Source organism: Plectrocnemia conspersa, unplaced genomic scaffold, assembly GCF_051122295.1.
Source record: "Plectrocnemia conspersa isolate PC_06_02 unplaced genomic scaffold, ASM5112229v1 ptg000005l, whole genome shotgun sequence".
Lineage (NCBI taxonomy): Eukaryota > Metazoa > Arthropoda > Insecta > Trichoptera > Polycentropodidae > Plectrocnemia > Plectrocnemia conspersa.
Genome location: NW_028277169.1, coordinates 13,326,275 through 13,342,103, shown reverse-complemented (window position 1 = coordinate 13,342,103; position 15,829 = coordinate 13,326,275). Strand labels below are relative to the sequence as shown.

The 15,829-nt window shown below is 27.5% G+C and overlaps 1 protein-coding gene across 1 annotated transcript in view; it reads left to right on the top strand.

Annotated features, from left to right (window-relative positions):
- LOC148234899 (diacylglycerol kinase eta) overlaps window positions 1-15,829 on the top strand; it is a 164,904-nt gene that overhangs the window by 98,077 nt on the left and 50,998 nt on the right. The window contains exon 3 of the mRNA XM_088186010.1: window positions 7,297-7,377. Within this exon, the coding sequence (XP_088042136.1) occupies window positions 7,297-7,377 (81 nt within the window). The remainder of the gene's footprint in view (window positions 1-7,296; window positions 7,378-15,829) is intronic.

The following is a 15,829-nucleotide window of genomic DNA, read 5'->3' as shown; positions in this document are numbered from 1 at the left end:
TCTCTTCTGGCGGTGGGCTTGCAAACAGAATTTGTAGAATTTAGTAACCCATTGAAAGTTTTACTCATGAGTCATCCTGCATCATTAGAATTTCGTTAGTCTTCCATCCGTGTGACACGTGTCGGTCGCAACAAGTTTAGTAAATGCAACAACAATGTTACGCAACAGTTTTATTGAACTATATTATCGAGTATCTGAAAATATACATCATGAATTCGCCTTTAACTCTTTGGATAGCAATATCCAAATTATCTGCTACTTTGGCGAGAATTACCAGATCGATCAATTACGATCTGTATAGCATTTGCTTCAGAAAAAAATAATGTATGTATATTTAATATTGTTTAATACATATAATGTTAGATAGTATTTGACAACCAAAAGGTTAATATTCACAACGTCTTATATTATTCCATAAAACATTTTAGATTCTTTAAATTATTATCTACTTACACGTCCACTTATTCAACATTATTTAATTCTATAACACAACCTCACACCTTGAACATGCTTTGATTAATCAGATCAAAAGCGAATTTGTCTTCTATGCCTGAAATATTTTGCTTATGTTGAAATACGACGAAACTCAAGACGACGATGGGTACTTCTCGTTCCCAAGAGTATAAACTTATACATACTCGAGCGACAAATTTGAATTTCAAGTCAAATATGTCACGATTAAAGCAACTTATATACATATAAAAAAGTATTCGGACTTCGAAACTAACTTTGAATTTCCATAAATGAACATATACCTAATTTTAACGAAACTTGCTAAGTTTATAACTCAGTTAACGTTGCGCTGGGTCAGAAGGCTGCGTGTCTCGAAGGCGTTTTTATACCTTTGAATAAATATTTTCCATGAATTGTTGCACCTTTACGGCGGAAAACGGTTAAAAGGCTTTCAAGGTGTCCGGAAAACAAGAAACTTCCGGTGGCGCCCAAATGATTGATGGACGACTATAATAAAAGCTTTCTAACAAACAAGCAATCACATACATTTTTATTTGATTTATTAGATACTGATATTGACTGTTGTGTGTATTGTTATAGAAATATATATTATATTTATATATTAAAGTTTATTAACCAATCAAGTAGAATCCAAGTATCATACAATATTATCGATTATTGGAACGGATACAAGAAAAAATCATAAAAAATAAAAGATATTTACGTTTTTAATATCTGAGCAAATTCAGATTGATGTATACGGCTCAAAAGATTTTTATAATTGAAAGCCTAAGAACTATAATATACGTACATGTTACAATATTGCTTTTATAATGGATTTCAAAATCTACATATTTACATGACTGAATATTTAATCTGGGAAAATTTACCGCGACTTTTTCATTATATATAATGTTTTTTAATCATTTTATGAAAAGCCAAAAATATCGTATACAAAGGGTTCATAAAGGTCAAACAATATATTGAATATGAAACACGGTCAGTTTTGTTCGTATGAACGTACGTATGGTTTTCGTGGTCCAGCGATCAACCCGTTTGCCCAATCTTATTTCGGTAATCCTCTTAAAAGGGTGATTCAAGGGCTGAGCGCCGCTTGCAGAACAAGAAGATAAGCTTCTACCAGAGTAGACAGTTTAAAAGCTTGACAAGTCTTTTCCATTTGTTGTTTTGAAAATTATTTAAAGAAAGCCAGCGTCTGAATAAGTGAAAGTTCCCTCCCTATCGTGTTTAAGGTTGTTCATTGAGTCTAGGGATTTTCACACGTTGTTTCAGAAAAGTTTGTTGGATGTTTTCTTATTATTATTTTTGACATGTCTGTAGAGTTTTTACGGTGTTTTTATTATTTTATTTTACTCTAATTTAACTTGAAAGACTATTCATTTTTTTATGTGGCATTAAAAAGTTAGTAATTTAATAATATAGTTAAAGAAAATGGGACGAATTGTGTGAATAATATTGTGATTTAATTTATATTTAGATATTTTTAAACTCAAGAGGTTAATAACTCATCGCTGTAAAAGCATATTTTAATATAATATTATAAAAATAAATTCTACAGTATTTATTTTGATAAAAAATAAATATAGAATTTAAATGTTGAATTATTACTATTGTAAAAATTTAACCATATGGAAGTAAATAAAGTCAATTTTAACTTGAGAATTAAAAGAGTTATATTTGTTAACATAAATATATTTATTAGTGCGAAATTATGTTTATTGATTTAAATTATTGCTGTTATTATATATATATATATAAGGGAATTAAAAAGAATTTTTAATATTAACGATTACAAAGAAACGTATTTTTATAATGGTAACGTGGCTTGTCATTATGACGAAAGCTAACAAGATTTTTTATGTACACAAAATACATTTAGCGATCTTCTCCCGTGCAAAAAATGTATCAAATTTCGAAGAGCACGATAATGAGACGTGAACCTTTTGTCCGAGCAATTGAATAATACCTTCCAAATCATGTAATAAAGAAAATGACCCATTCGGTAAAAGATTACAGACCTTCCAGCTGTTGAAAGAGGATTTCATTTTTTTTATCTTATTATATTCAAAATTATTTTTGGAAGCCCGTGTTTTTTTAATGTGTGATCCCTCAACTCTTGGTAAGGAGAATACTTAAAAAATAATCAATCTTCAAAAATCGCAATTAAACAGTCCATAAAAATTTTCTAAATTGCTCCGGGTGGTTTTTGAACATTATGGCTTGTCGAACTCGTTAACTGTAAAATCTAAAAAGGGCTTTATTTTCTTAAACGCAATTGTAACAAGCGGCGTCTTTTGTGTTAATAAATAAAATCACAAAAAAAAAACATTTCAAAGAAAACGCTCGAGGAATTATAAATCTAAATCCGCGTTAATCAACTTTATCTATTTCTTAAGGCTGGAGATTGTGGAAATTTTATTAATTAAAAGTTTTTCTTACCGACTGGTACAAGTAGCCTCATAACAAGGAAAGAGGTTGCGTCCTTTGTAGCGGTTTGCAATTAAAATTTTATCTTTATTACAGTGGCGTAACTAGAAAGATCCGGACCCAGAACAAACAAGTAAACCAGGTCCCTCCATCCTTTAATTTTTTATATGAAAAGTACTGGCGATGAAAATAGATTTAGTAAAACAACACTAATTTAAAAATATCATTGTGACAACAAAGTGAGCCTAAAAAGCATGATTTCACCTAAAGTAGGTCATAAAATAATATTGTGTACTACGAGCTTCTGCCACTAAACCAAACTATTGATTCCACTAAGTGCTGCTCGCAATTGCTTAAAATAAAACAAGCGATTTTATAAGTATTCTCTTCTTTGTTACATCAACAATTTTGTAACTATCATAGCTATTAATAAGAAAATGAATAATAAATAAAAAATAATGAGATTCTTTGTAGAGATTTTTCTGATTTCGAGGGCCGTAAGTGTAATATAAAAACTTTAAGAAGCCCTGTTCTAAAGGCTCATAAGTCAATCCCAAAATAAAACGCTTTATTCATATATTCTGAACTTTGTAACTTTACTTTCCGAATATCCCTCGTACAAACTATCTGAATATGTTATGAAGATGAAAAAATGCATATCGCTGCCACGTAAACTAAATTGATCCACCATCAATCTTTGCCAATCTAAAAAATATTTTGGGATCTAAATCCTTTTTAAGTATTTTCCGTATTCAGATCACGTCTCCGGCTTGATACATAATTTATTTTAGCGGTTTCCGTATACGCTAATGGCGCATTTACGGCACCATATGCCGCTCGGGGGATGACTAGGCGAATATGCGTGTAAAATTCATCCACTATTTTTTTGACCGAAGCTTGGTGAATTTTTCAGGCGCTCGATTCTAAAAATAAATTAAAAAATATTCGTCTGACAGGTTGTGTGTACCAAACCTTAATTATATTCGATTTTAGGCCTGCCCAGGTTTAGCCGTAGTTAATCACGCGTGAAATGCTTGACGAAGCAATAATTTTACTCGTTACCGTGAAATGTGCCGTGCTCAGTTTACGTTCTTTGTCAAGTGCCTCTTATTGCGTACATTAAGTTATTTCCCAAAGGTATTATGGTACTTTCAGCGTTTATAAACTCTGGCAACACATGTGCGGTGCTTTCGTGTACGACAATTTGAATACAATATAAGGTCGTATAAATATGCTGCTAACGCTATTGTAGTAAATAAGGCAATAAAAAATATTTTTTTCTCAAAAATAATGGCTACTTGATAGCTGTAAATTTGTTTTTATTATAAATTACATTGCACGGCGTTATTTTTATCATCAAGTATTCAAAAATCTAAATTGATTATATCACATTCAATAGTTAGTTTTATGTATAAAGATCGCTACAAAGAGTATATAGAAGGTTAAATGCATTTCTTTATTTGGATTAAACTGCATAGTATATGTGATCTTGTTTAAATATAAATTTTAGATCGGAATAGCGTATTCCGTAAGGTCTAGACTGGCAACAGAGAAGTTACGGGCTCGGGTCCATTATATCAATTTAATTTATCAAAATGCAATATTATTAAAAACTGCCCCAGCTGCAAAGTATAAAATTGCTAACTCCATATTTGCCATTTTTACGGGAGAAACAAAAAACTAGATAGATAATCTATAAATAGTAAAATAAAACAATATCTCAAGTTTGTAGTGTTTAATTGGAGATTTCGGAGATAGCAATTTTTTGATCATTTCGATTAAAGGTACAAGATTACATTGTAAAGTTATTTTTACCCAAAAGTTGAGTTAACAAATTTACACTATATGTCATTGATATATTGATTTAAATTATATTAAACATTTTAATAAATAATTAACTATATTAAATGGCAACGATTCCTATACTGACTTGTAGGTTTTATTTATGTCTAATTGACTTACCCAGTTTGTACTGATATATCCTGTTATAACGCATTAGGCTTTCGCCTGTCAGGTTACAATGAAATATAATTAAGGTTTTATCTAGCACATGTTGTTAACAACGATTTTATTAAACCTTAAAATTAAATTAATTTTTATTAGTGCATTGCTATGATTGATTAAACCACTGGCTTGTGATTGCCTATAATGACTTTGTTTCTATCTAAAAATTAAAGCTAATGTACTATTGGATTGCTGAAATCCGAAAACAAATGTTTTCCTTAAATGGGGAATTTTAGATTTAATTTCCTAAATATCTGCTGTCAAAAATAAAGAAAACTTTAAAGCTCTATTTATTTTTTATTATGACTTGTATTTAAATGCACTTTTTTAAATCATAAACATTTTTTTATGTTTACACTAATAACAAATATATTGTACGAAAAATTAATTATTTAATATTCAACAAATATATTAAACTTAAATCAAACTATATTACTTTGAATAAAAAGTTTTCACTAAAAATTAATACTTTGCACTGAATGATCCCACTGATGTTATACTACTGGTATATATTTTGTAATTTAACAAAATATTTATAACCTCTGATCATTTTTAAAAACTAAAACATTAGATAACAGATAAATACCTATATAGATACTGTGTCAAAAATTTCTGTTTCAAAATGCAAAATTTTCAATTTAAGTATTAAACAAAGTACATACTATCAAATTTTTAGTGCAAAGTATGTTTGTGTGTATACAATGTATATTATAAAAAGTTTAGTGCAATTGTATATAACATAATAAATTATACTTCCTTAAAATTAAAATTATTTTTTGTAAAGTGTTTTTTGTGACATAATTTGGATTATATTTTATCTGATTTTTGTAAAATATTCTTTGTTATCATCGTACTTTCTATGGGAGTGTGCATTTTAATTTATATATATTTTTGACGTCTTATGGACCTTACAAAAATAATTAAAAGGGATATATAATATATAAACTTTACTCTTAAAAAATAAATATAAAAAAATACGTAAAATAATAATTTAACTTTATGAAGTATGTATTTAAAAAACAGAAATTTTGAAAGGGTGAAATTTTATTATGTTTTGTAAAACATTTTTGTATGCAGCTTCTTCTATTTACCTATCGAGTTCATTATTTATACCACCATTCTTTTGAATAATTGCAACTTGGAAGGTCTAAAAAATATGCATGGTTATTCAGCAAAGATATGCCTCTTTGATGAATAAAATTTTTACTGTATTCATGATCCTGTTAAAAAACATTTTCACTACTTAGTTGCAATATATTCGATATTTAACGACAAATTTAGTGCATATTTCATCATTTCCAAAATTAAAAATTTGCAGAGCGTGACAAAATGCGTCATTAATACACTGCCAAACTCAAACTACGCGTCTATTATAGCTGACAATTTATTTGTGCAGTAAAGACAGTCGTACCAACTTGTTAACAATAATAATAAATTTTAAATTTGCATATTTTTTTTATGAAGATCGAGTTATTTTATTGTATAGTGTTATTATATTTTTTAAAAAATCAGAATTTTTTTTTTTATTGCTTTAAAAAATAAAAACTGCTTAATGGATCAACCTGTATATTATTATATTAATAAAACTAGTATTGTTTGCGATTATATTAGATTATTTTTCTTGGAATTCGGTTAAGCGTTCTTAAAAAATATAATCCGTTATCTGATTTTTACTTATCTAACTTCATAATGTTAAGTTAAATATAATCTAGTCTTTAATCACAGCAAAGCAAAATTATACGTGTGTTTTTTACTTGTTTTTATTTATTTTTATTTTGTAAAAAAAGAAAACTTTTAAAAATCTATTTTTGTAACTTATGTTTAAATGGTCTATTATTATATAATATATAAATCTGAGTCTTTTATTACATAATATATGATTTTAATTTCAAAATTTTATTGAAAAACCAACTATAAGTATAAATATAATATTTCCCTCTTGTCTACAAGTTATATACTACTTTTTAGCTAGTTTATGACATCTATATTTTGTTTACAAAATCCAATAAAAACGCATTTTTTAATGTGTACTTTAAACAAAAAAAATATGGATTTTAATAAGAACTATGTTTTTACTTCAATTTATAAAATATAATTTTATATTATAAAAATGCAGTTTTTAAGGTTTACTAAAAAATATGGATTTTATAGACAAAAAATGATTTTTTTTAAGAACAATATATTTATGTAAAGCGCCCCCCTCCCATACCTTGCTTCAGTCATTTATGAACTAATATATTATTTATTATAAAAATATATCAATACATTGTCAAAGCAACGAGGAATTTTTGCATAAATCTTAGTATTGCGATACTACAATTTTTAAATGAATATAAATGCATACTTACTAGATTACTAAATTAAATTAACATATGTTTATATTTATTACAGAGTCCACTTTTCGATGAAATCGAGCTAATAGATCCAAGCTTTGCCGAATGCAGCATCAAGAACGTCAATCATAGTTTTCAGGTATTTTTTAATCTTATTTTAAGACAAGAATTAATTAGTGTGCCTAAAATTGGTTATTAATCACTTTTCGTACAAGAGTGACATCGTTGCTTTAGTTACATAATGAAAAGTTTATTACCATTTATCAATCAAAACTTATTTTATTGTCACGTGAAATTTTTAATTAATTTTATATTACAAGTCTTTTTAAATCCTGAGAAATTTAATTAAAATTATGATAGCCTGAGCATGTCTTATAAGACAATGGAATAATGCTTCGATTCTTCTCGAGTTCCTTGCCCTGCCATTATGGAAAGCGTCTGAGCTCCCAGTTACCGTCAATGTCGGCAATTTGACACAAGACGACGTGTCAAATTGCCGGACCACAGCGGGAATCGAATGAAGATCAAAAACTGCACTTGAGATTATTCCTTTTTTTTGTATGGTGTCATCGTTTTTGAAGGCGCGGCTTCACTAGCCATTTTGTGCATTTTAATTTAGCGTTTTTAACTTTATTTCTCTCTGGAGTATAGGAACTAATTAAAAACTTTTTATCATTTTTTCTTTGTAACCCACCGAAGACGAAATGCATTAGAATTCAGATTATTACTGTAGACCATTAAGCAAACGCGGCGTGGAGCGGTGCTTGCGAAAACAATTTCCATCAGATAAACTTTCTTTAATCTGTTTTTTCAACTTTAACGTCGTCGGCTGCGACCGTCGTTAGAATGTAGTAGCATTTTTAAAATATGCATAAAAACATTTATATGTATAATATATAAGATATATGAAAGAAAGCTACGGCGCTACTTTAAAAATTCATTCTCTTTTAACTTGTCGAAAAGTTCATCGAGTAGCAATAGCTAAAAAGTAATGGTGGGTAAAAAGCATTTTCATGCAGAAGTATATTGACAGAATATTCTCAAGAAGTTTTCGTTTAAGTATAAAGCGTATACAGCTGTATTAAAATTAGATAAAATAAAAATTAAGTATTCTGGCTCAGCCCTCTTTAGATTCCATGGATTTGCGCAAAATAAATCCTTAAAAATATATTAAATATATTTTATTCGTATTATTTTAGTAATAATATAAAGTTATTTAAAAAAGCGTAGTATATATACATATAAAAATGTCACAGTCATATTTCTTAAAAAGAATAAATACTATTTTTAAATGTAGTCTGATTTACTTTGATACGATTTATGTTTACCAATAAAATTTGCTTAAATATGTGTGTCGTAATCCTGTATATTTATAAATTACTTAAACAAATAGACTTTATAAAGCAACTATAGAAAATAAAATAAATATAAGGAAAAAAATATTAAAATAAAAAAATAGGTAAGGCTATTAATTCAGGTTCACATTTTATTTGTACTTATGCTACTAGGTTAAAAAAATATGACACATTTATATCTTAAATATAAATATAAAAATAATATTTTAAATAAGAATGTGTATTTTTATGAAAATTTAGTTAGAGTGAGTTAGGCTACGGAATAACGTGTCCTAACCTAGACTAACACAAAATATAACCAAAATATAAAAAATCAAAATATTTTATTATATAACGAAAATATTTTAGTTAGGGTAGGTTAGGATATGGTATTCCGTAGCCTAATACAGCCTAACTAAAAATATTGTCATTTATTCCAATTTCCTGAGTTTATATAGGCTCGAAATGCAGTTTAAATAGCATCTTAGTTATAAAAGTCCTTACATTAAAAAAGTTAAGAGAGTAATAATCTGTCAATTAGCTGTCTGATATGGTGCATAAAATATTATTTAATAGCCTAACTAATTTTATTGCCACAATATTGAATGTGTTTTTTTTCATACTTTATTCCTAAGCTAACATTTTACTCTATTTAATTATATTAAAAATCTATTTAATTACGCAATGAATTTTTAAAAAATCTGCAATAAAAAATAAAATTATGTATTAAAAACGTGTACTTTTATATTAATAAAAATTGCCATAATTCCTCGCAATACACTTGCTTAACGTAATTAAGCTTTAAATAATAATTTATATAATGGGTAAAATATAGAAATCTTGATCCATATATTTAATGGTACATAATAAAGGCTCAACAGACTGGCTTTCGCTCAGAAACTCTGTTCCTTAAACTTACATGCTTATACTAGAAGACAATTTAATTTAAATCCACCTAAAGTCTTCGAATGTCGTTAAGCTCGCATGGATTTAATATTCTGCAATGTGTTCGTCATGGTAAACAGGGTGTTAATTAATTATTAACATTCTAAAAGCGAGCGTATATTCATAATTTTACGTTTTAATAAAACATTGAATGCGCAATACCGTTGTCAAGAGATTTAGCGAGTTTTGAACTTATGATATGAGATAATGGTTATTTTAACCTGAATTTATGACTTTTAAAAGTATAAGATATTTTTAATTGATTTTCAATGTTATTTGTATCACTTTAGATATAAAATTTCATGAAATAAATAATCGTCCTGGTCATCCTGTATGTATAATATAATATCTTAGTGCTAATAAATCGTATTACCAAAACCTGTTATAAGTCGCAGCACCATTAAGGAAATTAGGTGAAAACCTCTTATATTTAAGCTAATACTTCAAAGAGCAAAATCAATAGACCTTTAAATAGGCAATTCGTTTAAATTAGATATATCCCTTGATCGTAAAAACACGCGGAATTGGTAAAAAAAAATACAATGTCATTGTATAAGTGTGAATGTCTCAAGTTCTTATTTCCTCCTTACAAAAAAAATGTGGATATCAACTATATTATAAATGAGAAGTGTAAGCCTATCGAATTGGAAAAAAAATAGTTGACCCTTTATAGCCATATGAAAGGATCCCAAAAACCCTTATCTTTCTTTACTGAAGCTTCACAATAGAGCGAGTCCAGTTGGATGTGCTTATTCGATATATTTTCGACTATTGACAGAAAAAATATGAAGCGTATTAATTTTAACCAGGACAGTTTGGGTCTCTTTACTGATAACCATTGTTCGCAAAGCTTCTCCATTGAAAAGTTAAATTTCTCATTAAAAGTACCGGGACTTCTACGTTCCGCGAGACACCGAAGAACTTTGCAAAAGTTTATATTTTAAAAGTCATATTTTAATTACACTTTGATAATTAAAGTGATGATGCCTCTTGCACGAATGGTCAGAATAAAATTACGCTAATAAATATTACATCTTTTAAGTTTGAGCTTCATTATAATATTACATATAAAGAGCCGATAATCTAAGATATATATATATTAATACTGGCAATAGTAATTTATTGGTAGTCATTCTAGCTTTAAACAATTATAAAAAAAATTAGGTATGTTTGGCAGTCATTGAATTTGATAGTTTTGAAAGCCATATAAATAATTGAGTATTAAATTTTGCTTGAACTTTAATTATAACAGGTGCCTGAATTTATGTTTTAAATATAGATAGTATTTAGATCAGAGGGATACACCATTGCCTGTTGATTTAAAAGGTCGTGGCTCGAATTTCTCCCTATTAAAATAAATATATATATATATATATATATAATGTCTTGGAGCTTATAATTATTAACAATAAATATGTATGCTATATCATTACAAGCCTAATTTATATAAAAATAACAAACTGAATTAAAATAGTATTAGTTTTTTCGGCAAAAATCATAGTTGCAATAAGAGCTTTAAAACATAGTATACTAATTATTATTTTAATAAAAATCGCAATTTTTTAATAATTTAATTCCTTTCTACATAGTACAATAATATTACTAGTGTATTGTATATTACTAACTGTGTATAAAATATAATCAGCTAAGTAAAATATTTTTGTATAACTATATCTGGCATAACGGTAGAATCTACATTGTATAAATCTGTGCTTATTATCTGCTGCTACAAATATTATTCAGGAGTGACCTTTTATTGTTAAAGTATGGTCCAACGATTTTTGTGGATATTGTTTCAGCACTGCTTTGTTTATTGTAAACCGGAAATGATCTTAACCTTAGTAAAATCATGGAATATAAATATGTTAGTTTTATCCCCTTTCAAGTCTTGCTGAAGTTATTTTGACAGATTAGATGTATATTTTCTCACTTTAAGAAATGTAACAATAACTTATTTGTCTCTATACAAAAGTGGTGTTGTTGACTTATAAATAAAATTAGTATCGATTTCTTCAGTGCTATTGAAAATTGATTATAAGTGGTCATTAACACCTCTGTATATAATCTCTCTTTTTCTTGAACTATAAAATTTGCTTAATTTCTAATAACCCTAAAAATATGCTAGTACTTGTAATAAATCTGGATTATTGCGCACACGATTGAAGATTGTTTTATTTATTTATTTATTCTATATTTTTCATCAATATTTATACAATAGTATTGCAAGCTTATTTATTCTTTCAATACTTAAATGTAAAAAAACTAAATCAATAAATGATCAGCTTTTAATATTTATTTATATAGTAGTAATAATTTTACTTAATTTCTGTTTACTAATTTAGGCATGTTTTTATAGAGGGCGATGTTTATTTATAATAATTCTTTCGTATATTATCTGACAGTATCAGTTAGTGAAGTTTAATTAAAGCCGCTTATGTATCAACCCTCAATTTATTGGCTTTTAAACATAATGCGATATGATAACACCCATAAGTTAAGATTGTCACAGACTTTCAGAAAAATAAACAAATTAAATTGATAAGACAATTTTCAAAAGATGTAAGCATAAACATCAATCATTGCAGACTTTTTAATTTTAGTTTTACTCATTCAAACGTGCATTTTTATCGTTATATTTTTCTATTTAATTCGTATACTTTTGCCCTATATTTGATATAATAAATTCTCAGTACTACTAAGATGCTTAAAGAATATTTCTGGAAATTAAGTAAAAAATATGTATTTATTTAAAATAAGGCCATCATGGCCTAACAGGTTACCCTAATGTATGTCGCGTTGATCTAAAATTTAAATAAAAACATAATAAACAAATTTAAGAACTCAACAATATTTTTTATATGCAATATTTACATAATCGTTTATTACGTCTGGACATTATTAAAATATCTATGGCATTATAAAGAACGAGATTATTTATTAACGTAAAGACACCATTAAATAAATTCACTTTTTAGACACACAAAGGATTAACTTTAATATATTATATTTAATCGAAGTAAACCGTTCACCATTCTTCAAAGCCAGGAGTAGTAAATATATAAAAAGGTTCGCAAAAACTCAGCACACATATACTAATTTGAGTGGAACCAAAACATCAGTTCTAAAAGAACTCGACTACTGCCTAGACAAACTGCTTTCGGATGTTTATCTTGCACTCAAATGAACACGCGATTAAACACAAATGGTTAGAGAAACGTACCATAAAATCTTCAATTTAATATCAATGATTGGCAGGCTCTTTTATTCAAGTTATTTTGATGGTGTTTAAATTTAGGTTAGCATTGATTATGCTCTTGAACTTGTTTAGCCTATTTAAGTCACCCGGTCATGGTTACGTTTATACCTGTAACCCTTTGGTTGATGAAATCCGATATATCGGCTTTTGTAACATGGGCAAGACGTCAACATGAAATACGTGTTTATGGGTTAAACGTCGCTTTAGAGAAAATAACATATTTTTAAACAAACATTTTTGTTATAGTATATGTAAAAAAATACTTTGACTATAAGAAAAGTAAATAACTACTAAAAGGTCGATTGTTTCTTTTATTGAGTGTCTTAAAATCCTATCAGCATTTTATTTTAATATGTTATCTTTAAAATTCACCCTGAACTGCTTTGACCATTTAAATAGTTCATGTTTACAATACTATTCCGGTCAATATAAAGTGTATTTAAATTTAACTAATTCAAGACCTTTGAATTATTAATAAAAGTAGTTTGGTACGCCCTGTGTACAGAAGGCGTTGTTTGTCATTCGGCTTGCAAGTTTGCGACTATGGTAAACAAGCGAAACTGGAAAATTATCCAAGGGTCGAACAGGTGTTTCGAGGGCGAAACCCTCGAGGCTTTCTTGCCTTTAGCTCGTTTATGTTTTCGCAGAAAACCGACGTAAAGTATGTCGTTATTTTCCCTTTCTTTGACCTAGGACGATGGTGACGTTTATGGCTTGGTGTTTACACATAAAATATACAGATATACGTATAGAAGTTGGAACATAAATAAGTATAGAGAAGTTGTGGATAATAAATTGAAGCCTGTTTAAAGTTTGTATTAATATATACTAAACATGCTTAAACACAATTTATGAGGGATATTCGTAAAGTATATAAAGTAGGATAATAAAAAGTAAATCACTGTCGATTTGCGTGATATGACAAATTTTATTAGGCTTTCGAATTACTGTGTGTTAATCCTGGTTTTTACAAAGCTTTTATGTATATTTACGAAGAGTTCTGATTAATGGTGAATTAATGCATACTTTTTGGTAATGTAGTCGCTCCTGACTCGTTGTTGATAGTAGAAAGTTTTTAATTCTATTCAGAACACTTCTGCTTTACTCACAGACAAAGTTAAAAAGTTCAAAGCACAATCACTGTCTTTTGTAATATATTTAGGAATAATATATCGATAATTTCTAAAAGTAATTCTGCTAGCTTCGTGCTTAGTTAAAACATGGATTTCTAAATACGCTTCAGCAATAGTTCTTCTACAAATTTATCACTTATTTCATTTTCATAATTTTTTAGCAATAATTATATTAAATTTCTAAAAAAAAATGTTTAAATCCAAGCATAAGTACCTTTTAAATAAAAATATTCTTCTGCAGATTTTGATCTTTTAATCGACAATTTTTTTTTGACTGACTTTCACTTTTTTAAGTTGTCAATATCTTTAATTAGGTACTCAATATTATTAGTTCTACAATTTATATTGCTTTACGAGATTTAATAATGTTTTTTTATAAACAATTACATTAGTATTTTCATCCAAAATGAAGACAAATATTTTTCAAAAGCAGTAATCTGTGTTTGTTCATCAACAAGAAGACTTTTAGAATTGATTGCATTTAAATTCGATTACAAACTTATAGCCATTAATTTTACTGCATTTATTTTTATATGTTTTGTAAGGAATAGTGTTAAATGTCGTTTTAAAATCTTCTATTTTATTGGACTTTCACTAAAAAATATATAAATTTACTGTACAGTATCAAAGAAAGTTATTGATTCTTTGCAAGATTCTGCTGGATTTATTCTGATAAAATTTAAAGAAAAATTAACACAACCAAAAAACATACAATTGATATTTTCATATAAAATTTCACCGAATGAATGTTTTAATTGCTAAATTCATCTTCAATTAAAAAAAGCGATTTAAAAAATAAAATGTGTAAAACTCTTTACAGAATCATTTTAGACAATTAAAAATACTCTCGGGAACGGCTGCGAAGATCAACCCGTAAATTTGTAAAAATGTTTGTAATTCATTAATGTTTTCTTGGGCATTAAACTTTTTATAAAGGTAAGGTTCAGATAGTCTGTGCTCTTGTCCATCCACGAGAGCATTTTTAATAATAATAGTAATCTGTAATGTTACATTTTGATGAGTTCTACGTTTTATAAAAATCTGTGGTATTGAATGACTATGTTATATATTGTTTTGTTATGTTCTATGTATTCAAAAGACAGATAGTGTATTATATAATATAATATTAAAGTTGAGTAGCTTTTTCGTATATTTTATTATTAATCATACACGTAACTTTAACCTTTTTGTCCGCATCTGCCAAAAGTCAATATTTGCCCTAATGAAATTTTTAATTGTTTGAATTGAAGAATGCGCACACAAAAAATCCGCACATAGTAAATAATCCACTTTTTAATGTTTAAAATAATATTTTATTTAATAATCAGCATAAATTAAGTAACTACGGGTGATTACAAATACTATTCATTAATATGTTAAATAATGAAATGTTTTATAATATTTCAAATAAAGCCTACGATGAATATCTTCTTGTACAGCTCAATATTTACTTAACAGTTTAACTAATCCACAGAATAAAGAATATATAGAAGCGGATTTCGCGGTGAAAAAAAAACTCTGTCCATTGATGTTAGTCGGCCTTGTCACGCCATATGCCACAGTTCTCCACACTATTTTTTTAAATGTATTAAATATTATGGGGGGCTGTTCAGTTATAGGGTGTAAAAGTCATAGTAGAAAACTATCAAAAAATAAAAATGGCATAACTTTTCACGTGCAAATTAATACGTTTTAGATAAACAAAGCAAACGGTTTTTAAGCGTCACTCGATACATCTCGCTCGTGTGTTTGACAGGGCTCAACCTAACCGATGTTCAAAATATACGAATTTATTTTTAATATTTATATATACATATACGTTCATTAGATAAAATCTTCAAATACAAATAATTAAAAGCTTAAAATCAACTATATACCGCATTTATTACCACCTTAAAAATTATTTGTATTAAAAATATATTC